This window comes from Oncorhynchus kisutch, unplaced genomic scaffold, assembly GCF_002021735.2.
Source record: "Oncorhynchus kisutch isolate 150728-3 unplaced genomic scaffold, Okis_V2 Okis04b-Okis11a_hom, whole genome shotgun sequence".
In the NCBI taxonomy this organism is placed as follows: Eukaryota; Metazoa; Chordata; class Actinopteri; order Salmoniformes; family Salmonidae; genus Oncorhynchus; species Oncorhynchus kisutch.
This window is the reverse complement of record NW_022261981.1, coordinates 9,681,175-9,690,659: the sequence shown is the minus strand read 5'-3', so window position 1 is coordinate 9,690,659 and position 9,485 is coordinate 9,681,175. Positions and strand designations below refer to the sequence as shown.

Here is a 9,485-nt window from a genome sequence, read left to right as displayed (position 1 = left end):
AAAAGCCGGTGTGTGTGTGTGTGTGTGTGTGTGTGTGTGTGTGTGTGTGTGTGTGTGAGATAAAAAATACAAATCTGTCTGAAAGCTTAAAAGGTTAAAACTCTTATCCCACTCTCAGATAAACAGTGGACAGGTTAAAAGCTCTTATCCTACTCTCATATACACATAGGACAAGTTTTAAGCTCTTATCCCTCTCTCATATCAACATAGGACAGGTTAAAAGCTCGTATCCCTCTCTCATATAAACATAGGACAGGTTAAAAGCTCTTATCCCTCTCTCATGTCAACATAGGACAGGTTAAAAGTTATTATCCCTCTCTCATATCAACATAGGACAGGTTAAAAGCTCTTATCCTACTCTCATGTCAACATAGGACAGGTTACAAGCTCTTATCCTACTCTCATATCAACATAGGACAGGTTACAAGCTCTTATCCCTCTCTCATATAAACATAGGACAGGTTAAAAGCTCTTATCCCTCTCTCATGTCAACATAGGACAGGTTACAAGCTCTTATCCCTCTCTCATAGCGACATAGGACAGGTTAAAAGCTCTTATCCCTCTCTCATATCGTCATAGGACAGGTTAAAAGCTCTTATCCCTCTCTCATATCGACATAGGACAGGTTAAAAGCTCTTATCCCTCTCTCATATCGACATAGGACAGGTTAAAAGCTCTTATCCCTCTCTCATATCGACATAGGACAGGTTAAAAGCTCTTATCCCTCTCTCATATCGACATAGGACAGGTTAAAAGCTCTTATCCCTCTCTCATATCAACATAGGACAGGTTAAACATTCTTATCCCTCTCTCATATCAACATAGGACAGGTTAAAGTATCTTATCCCTCTCTCATATCAACATAGGACAGGTTAAAAGCTCTTATCCCTCTCTCATATCAACATAGGACAGGTTAAAAGCTCTTATCCCTCTCTCATATCAACATAGGACAGGTTAAAAGCTAATATCCCTCTCTCATGTCAACATAGGACAGGTTACAAGCTCTTATCCCTCTCTCATATCAACATAGGACAGGTTAAAAGCTCTTATCCCTCTCTCATATCAACATAGGACAGGTTAAAAGCTCTTATCCCTCTCTCATATCAACATAGGACAGGTTAAAAGCTCTTATCCCTCTCTCATGTCAACATAGGACAGGTTAAAAGCTCTTATCCCTCTCTCATGTCAACATAGGACAGGTTGCAAGCTCTTATCCCTCTCTCATAGCGACATAGGACAGGTTAAAAGCTCTTATCCCTCTCTCATATCGACATAGGACAGGTTAAAAGCTCTTATCCCTCTCTCATATCGACATAGGACAGGTTAAAAGCTCTTATCCCTCTCTCATATCGACATAGGACAGGTTAAAAGCTCTTATCCCTCTCTCATATCGACATAGGACAGGTTAAAAGCTCTTATCCCTCTCTCATATCGACATAGGACAGGTTAAAAGCTCTTATCCCTCTCTCATATCAACATAGGACAGGTTAAACATTCTTATCCCTCTCTCATATCAACATAGGACAGGTTAAAGTCTCTTATCCCTCTCTCATATCAACATAGGACAGGTTAAAAGCTCTTATCCCTCTCTCATATCAACATAGGACAGGTTAAAAGCTCTTATCCCTCTCTCATATCAACATAGGACAGGTTAAAAGCTAATATCCCTCTCTCATGTCAACATAGGACAGGTTACAAGCTCTTATCCCTCTCTCATATCAACATAGGACAGGTTAAAAGCTCTTATCCCTCTCTCATATCAACATAGGACAGGTTAAAAGCTCTTATCCCTCTCTCATGTCAACATAGGACAGGTTAAAAGCTCTTATCCCTCTCTCATATAAACATAGGAAAGGACAAACAATGGAAAGCATCACTGTAATAATGTACTTAGTACAACACAGTGTGTACTGTATGTATAATGCCCAGTACTTAGTAAAACACAGTGTGTACTGTATGCATAATGCCCAGTACTTAGTACAACACAGTGTGTACTGTATGTATAATGCCCAGTACTTAGTAAAACACAGTGTGTACTGTATGTATATTGGAATGTCCAGTACTTAGTAATACACAGTGTGTACTGTATGTATATTGCCCAGTACTTAGTGAAACACAGTGTGTACTGTATGTATAATGCCCAGTACTTAGTACAACACAGTGTGTACTGTATGTATAATGCCCAGTACTTAGTAATACACAGTGTGTACTGTATGTATATTGCCGAGGCAGGACAGGGTTATACCCTAACCCCAGTCTAACCCTGTCGAGGCAGGATAGGTACATGCCCCAGTCTATCTCTGCCGAGGCAGGACAGGTACCTACTCTAACCCCAGTCTAACCCTGCCGTGGCAGGACAGGCACCTACCCCAATCCCAGTCTAACCCTGCCGTGGCAGGACAGGTACCTACCCCAACCCCAGTCTAACCCTGCCGTGGCAGGACAGGTACCTACCCCAACCTCAGTCTAACCCTGCCGTGGCAGGACAGGTACCTACCCCAACCCCAGTCTAACCCTGCCATGGCACGTGTGAGGATTCCTGAACAGTTGAGTCATTGCAGGCACAGCTGCTCCCAATTACCAGCCAATAGCAGGCCATGCCACTGCAGGACTCTACCTACACCATGTGTGTCTGGCTATACGCATGTTCCTCTCTCTCTCATCCTATCACACAGCTGGATTTACACCTACCCTCTGTGGCTGAACCAATCACTGAGCTGCTACTGAACGTGGTCTGTGATGCCGTAAGGGAAAGATTTCAGCCAGAACACTAAGATGTAATATACTGGAGTGTGTGTGTGTGTGTGTGTGTGTGTGTGTGTGTGTGCGTGTGTGTGTGTGGGTGTGTGTGTGTGTGTGTGTGTGTGTGCGTGCGTGAGCGTGTTTGTGTGTGTGTGTGTGTGTGTGTGTGTAGGGAACAGGAGTCCCCTCCTCCTAATTCCAACCCTTTCCTCCCTGGAGGTTAATACCTCTCCTGTAATAGGGGCCACGTAGCCCTCCGAACGCCACACAGAGACTGCGTACCAAATCACACCCTATTCCCTATCAGTGTTAAGGGTTCCTAGTCAAAAGTAGTGCACTATGTAGGGAACAGCGTTTGGGAACGTTACTTAAAAAAATAACTTGTGACGTGACATCGTTACTTCCATTAAAAGTAACTTATTATATTATGTTACTTCCATTAAAAGTAACTTATTATATTATGTTACTTCCATTCAAAGTAACTTATTACTTGATGTGGAAAGTAACTCGCTACATTACTTTTTGCGTTACCAAAACCCATTTTGAAGATGCCTGGCGCATGTTGGTCATTCGTCTGCTACTTCCTTTTAACACTAGGAAAGCCGGCTATCGACAACCCCATTGGTTACCTATAAGCCAATGACACGTCTTCTGGAATGCATCATTCTAAACAGTCTAATACATACCTTTTATATAGCTCTATGCCTACCGCTAAAATATATATATTAATTTGGTTCTGTTTATGAAGGTCTTTGGCAACGTTAAGAACATGTATTTCATAGAACACAATATAATTTTCATTAGTTTTATGGCTCTATGTATAAACGGGGGGAAAAACACACAAAAAACACCACAATTCAAGGGTTGAAATCCATGAATTAACAAAGATCACAAAGATAATTCACTATTCATGTGTTAAAGGTTTTAAGGAACAAAAGGGTGCATTTTGGGACTAAAATATTAAAGACTCAGATTAACCTGCTGTCTCTCATCTACAGTATCTGTGGAGGGATGGAGGGATGGAGGGATGAAGGGATAGGGGGATGGAGGGGTGGAGGTTTGGAGGGATAGAGGGATGGAGGGGTGGAGGGATGGAGGGATAGAGGGGTGGAAGGATAGAGGGATGGAGGGGTGGAGGGATGGAGGGATAGAGGGATAGAGGGGTGGAGGGATGGAGGGATAGATGGATTGAGGGATGGAGGGATAGAGGGGTGGAGGGATGGAGGGATGGAGGGATGGAGGGATGAGGGGTGGAGGGATGGAGGGGTGGAGGGATGGAGGGATAGATGGATTGAGGGATGGAGGGATGGAGGGATAGAGGGGTGGAGGGATGGAGGGGTGGAGGGATGGAGGGATGGAGGGATAGAGGGGTGGAGGGATGGAGGGATAGAGGGGTGGAGGGATGGAGGGATGGAGGGATAGAGGGATGGAGGGATGGAGGGGTGGAGGGATGGAGGGATGGAGGGGTAGAGGGATGGATGAAGGGATGGAGGGATAGAGGGATGGAGGGGTGGAGGGATGGATGGATGAAGGGATGGAGGGATGAAGGGGTGGAGGGGTGGAGGGGTGGAGGGATGGAGGGGCGGAGGGGTGGAGGGATGGAGGGGCGGAGGGACGGAGGGGCGGAGGGATAGAGGGATGGAGGGATGGAGGGATAGAGGGATGGAGGGACGGAGGGGTGGAGGGATAGAGGGATGGAGGGATGGAGGGATGGAGGGATAGAGGGATGGAGGGACGGAGGGGTGGAGGGATAGAGGGATGGAGGGATGGAGGGATGGAGGGATAGAGGGATGGAGGGATGGAGGGATGGAGGGATGGAGGGGCGGAGGGACGGAGGGATGGAGGGATGGAGGGATGGAGGGATAGAGGGATGGAGGGATGGAGGGATGGAGGGATAGAGGGATAGAGGGATGGAAGGATAGAGGGATGGAGGGATGGAGGGATGGAGGCATAGAGGGATGGAGGGATAGAGGGATGGAGGGATGGAGGGATAGAGGGATGGAGGGATGGAGGGATGGAGGGATAGAGGGATGGAGGGATGGAGGGATGGAGGGATGGAGGGATGGATGGAGGGATGGAGGGATGGAGGGATGGATGGAGGGATGGAGGGATAGAGGGATGGAGGGATGGAGGGATGGAGGCATAGAGGGATGGATGAAGGGATGGAGGGATAGAGGGATGGAGGGATGGAGGGATAGAGGGATGGATGAAGGGATGGAGGGATAGAGGGATGGAGGGATGGAGGGATAGAAGAGGAGTGAGGGGCTCCTCTAGTAAACCTCCCTAAAGACATGATTAAATGTATTTGTCTCTCTCTGGTCATCACAGATTGATTTAGATGTGGATGATGTTCCCTGAATCTCTGTCCTCAAATCTTCACGGTTCCCATGTCTGTGTGCCTCAACTTTTCCATTTAGATTCATCACACGTATCACTATGGTTTAGTCCCAAATGGCATCCTATTCCCCACATAGAGTACTACTTCTGACCAGGGTCCGTACTACGTAGAGAATAGGGTGGCGCTTGGGAGGTTTCCTATGAATGTCTGGTTCACATTACATATCTTGACCTGGTCAGAACAATAACACTCGATTATCAGCAACCGACTCACAATGTTAATCCCTAACACCCTACGTACTAACATTTGAGTGAAAATATGTTTCTAGGCAAAATATGTTTCTAGGCAATATGTTTCTAGGCAACATGTTTCTAGGCAACATGTTTCTAGGCAACGTGTTTCTAGGCAGTAACTGGCTGTAAAAAACTATACAACTGTCTAATTAAAGACTTTGGTGTCGTTTCAAAGATCTGTCTTTTGATTGGCTGAGAATTTGGATGGTAACATGTTGGGAAGACTCTTTTAGCCAATCAAAATACCACAAAAACAACCACGTTGTTTGAAATGAATCATCAGAGGCAGAGAGACACGTTGGCGCCAAGGGCATTAGAAGACTATAATAACGTTTGGTCTCAGGACTTTGCCAGCCTGGTGTTGTAACGTAATCGTACAGCCGCTCTACACACATATAGATGAGGGTCATTAATCAAACCGTTCCTCAGATACAGTAGTAGATCCACAGTGGGTTTTTTAAAAGCTCTGTTAACATTGTACTACAGTGTTTATAGGATGGCCTTCATCTGCACCAACACAACCTCTTCAGAACGAGGGACCCAATAATGTTTTCACCGCACGCTACGGAGCTTTGGGATTGACCTTTCAACAAAATACACCTGCTGCTCTTTGTAGGTCAGAGGTCAGACATGGGCACCCTGGGTAGTAACAGGACACTCTGCTAGGTCATGGGTCAGACATGGTCACCCTGGGTAGTAACAGGAGACTCTGTTACGTCAGAGGTCAGACATGGGCACCCTGGGTAGTAACAGGACACTCTGCTAGGTCAGAGGTCAGACATGGGCACCCTGGGTAGTAACAGGACACTCTGCTAGGTCAGAGGTCAGAAATGGGCACACTGGGTAGTAACAGGACACTCTGCTAGGTCAGGGGTCAGACATGGGCACCCAGGGTAGTAACAGGACACTCTGCTAGGTCAGAGGTCAGACATGGGCATCCTGGGTAGTAACAGGAGACTCTGTTACGTCAGAGGTCAGACATGGGCACCCTGGGTAGTAACAGGACACTCTGCTAGGTCAGAGGTCAGACATGGGCACCCTGGGTAGTAACAGGACACTCTGCTAGGTCAGAGGTCAGACATGGGCATCCTGGGTAGTAACAGGACACTCTGCTAGGTCAGAGGTCAGACATGGGCACCCTGGGTAGTAACAGGACACTCTGCTAGGTCAGAGGTCAGAAATGGGCACACTGGGTAGTAACAGGACACTCTGCTAGGTCAGGGGTCAGACATGGGCACCCAGGGTAGTAACAGGACACTCTGCTAGGTCAGAGGTCAGACATGGGCATCCTGGGTAGTAACAGGACACTCTGCTAGGTCAGAGGTCAGACATGGGCACCCTGGGTAGTAACAGGACACTCTGCTAGGTCAGAGGTCAGACATGGGCACCCTGGGTAGTAACAGGACACTCTGCTCGGTCAGAGGTCAGACATGGGCACCCTGGGTAGTAACAGGACACTCTGCTAGGTCAGAGGTCAGACATGGGCATCCTGGGTAGTAACAGGACACTCTGCTAGGTCAGAGGTCAGACATGGGCACCCTGGGTAGTAACAGGACACTCTGCTAGGTCAGAGGTCAGACATGGGCACCCTGGGTAGTAACAGGACACTCTGCTAGGTCAGAGGTCAGACATGGGCACCCAGGGTAGTAACAGGACACTCTGCTAGGTCAGAGGTCAGACATGGGCACCCTGGGTAGTAACAGGACACTCTGCTAGGTCAGAGGTCAGACATGGGCACCCTGGGTAGTAACAGGACACTCTGCTAGGTCAGAGGTCAGACATGGGCACCCTGGGTAGTAACAGGACACTCTGCTAGGTAAGAGGTCAGACATGGGCATCCTGGGTAGTAACAGGACACTCTGCTAGGTCAGAGGTCAGACATGGGCACCCTGGGTAGTAACAGGACACTCTGCTAGGTCAGAGGTCAGAAATGGGCACACTGGGTAGTAACAGGACACTCTGCTAGGTCAGGGGTCAGACATGGGCACCCAGGGTAGTAACAGGACACTCTGCTAGGTCAGAGGTCAGACATGGGCATCCTGGGTAGTAACAGGACACTCTGCTAGGTCAGAGGTCAGACATGGGCACCCTGGGTAGTAACAGGACACTCTGCTAGGTCAGAGGTCAGACATGGGCACCCTGGGTAGTAACAGGACACTCTGCTAGGTCAGAGGTCAGACATGGGCACCCTGGGTAGTAACAGGACACTCTGCTCGGTCAGAGGTCAGACATGGGCACCCTGGGTAGTAACAGGACACTCTGCTAGGTCAGAGGTCAGACATGGGCATCCTGGGTAGTAACAGGACACTCTGCTAGGTCAGAGGTCAGACATGGGCACCCTGGGTAGTAACAGGACACTCTGCTAGGTCAGAGGTCAGACATGGGCACCCTGGGTAGTAACAGGACACTCTGCTAGGTCAGAGGTCAGACATGGGCACCCAGGGTAGTAACAGGACACTCTGCTAGGTCAGAGGTCAGACATGGGCACCCTGGGTAGTAACAGGACACTCTGCTAGGTCAGAGGTCAGACATGGGCACCCTGGGTAGTAACAGGACACTCTGCTAGGTCAGAGGTCAGACATGGGCACCCTGGGTAGTAACAGGACACTCTGCTAGGTCAGAGGTCAGACATGGGCACCCTGGGTAGTAACAGGACACTCTGCTCGGTCAGAGGTCAGACATGGGCACCCTGGGTAGTAACAGGACACTCTGCTAGGTCAGAGGTCAGACAATATACTGTAATGTAATATACTGGAGTGTGTGTGTGTGTGTGTGTGTGTGTGTGTGTGTGTGTGTGTGTGTGTGTGTGTGTGTACAGAAACAGTAACAGTACCTGACTTCGTTTCAGTGACCCTGGTCTTGTCTGTTTGTCTGACGTTTTCTGCCTTGGCGGTCCCCTCCTTCTGGATGGAGGGACGCTTGTTTCTGTCGGTCGTCTCCTGGCTGAGGGGACGCTTGTTCCTGTTGGTTGTCTCCTTCTGACTGGGGGGACGTTTGATCCTGTTGGTCGTCTCCAGGCTGGGGGGACGTTTGTTCCTGTCGGTCCCTCGGGCCCCTTCGAAGGGGGGAACGGGTGGTACCATCTCCTCCTCAGGTGCCGCGTGGTGGTAGTGGTCCCTGGTGAGTAACTCCTGCATGTAGTAATCCTCGTCCTCAGCAGGAGCAGCGGAGCCGTGACTCACATCCAGGTCCAGGAGCAGTAAGAGTAGCCCCAGGACGGAGAGGCGGTGGAGACGCTGGCCCATCATGGTGGCCTGTTCCCTGTGGAGGTATCACCAGCTCGATGTCCTGCTGGTTGGTTCTAGCCGGTCCTGAGGTTCTGAGGTCTCCAGAGGAGTCTTCGTCTGCAGGGCTGCTTCAACTACTGCTACCCCCCCTCTCCCTCCGTCTCTCTCTCCTACTCCGGAACAGAGGCACAGACGGGGAAGTTCACTAAGTTCCCAGAGCGCTCCAAGTTACTGACGACAGCAGCGGAACCCGGGGTTCCATGGGAGTCTCTCTCTGCCAGGGGTAAAATATAAGGAGTCAGGGTGAAATACTCAGAGAGAGAGAGAAAGCAGAAGAGTTCCAGAAGGAAGGAAAGAGAGACAGGGTGTGAGGGATTTTACTCCTTAGAAGTTGGCAGGTGGCTCTCCATATCCTCCGGAGGAAAAAAAAATAGGAGGGATTTTAGTTGTTTGCTTTAACCCTTTAGGTTTGAGAGAGTCCGTCGACGTCAGACGGTTGAGGAGCAGTTCGACAGTGGTTAGTACAGTTGTGAGATGAGATGAGCAGCACTGCACACACTGACAGGATCTCTGCTTTCATCCAGATCCCCTCCCACTCCCTTCTGGTTTGGCGCAGAACGGCATGTGTGTCTGTCTGTTTTTCTTTACTTCGGGAACAGAGAGTTATCCTCTTCTTAACTCATTTGCCATCCAGAGAGAGAGAGAGAGAGAGAGAGAGAGAGAGAGAGAGAGAGAGAGAGAGAGAGAGAGAGAGAGAGAGAGAGAGAGAGAGAAATTCCCAAAGTTTAAACCCTTATTCAAGGTTTCAAAGACCTCTCTGATGAGAATAGGCTACCCATCCTGTTGGGGGAGGACACAGAGAGCTGTGGGTTGGCAGCGCTCTAC

The 9,485-nt window shown here is 48.9% G+C and overlaps 1 protein-coding gene across 1 annotated transcript in view; it reads right to left on the bottom strand.

The window, feature by feature from the left end:
* Positions 1-8,743, bottom strand: part of LOC109880844 (inactive carboxypeptidase-like protein X2) — a 115,323-nt gene extending 106,580 nt beyond the window's left edge. Inside the window, exon 1 of the mRNA XM_031813205.1 lies at positions 8,207-8,743. Coding sequence (XP_031669065.1) covers positions 8,207-8,621 — 415 coding nt within the window. The 5' untranslated portion in view covers positions 8,622-8,743. The remainder of the gene's footprint in view (positions 1-8,206) is intronic.
* Between the last annotated feature and the right edge of the window lie 742 nt (positions 8,744-9,485).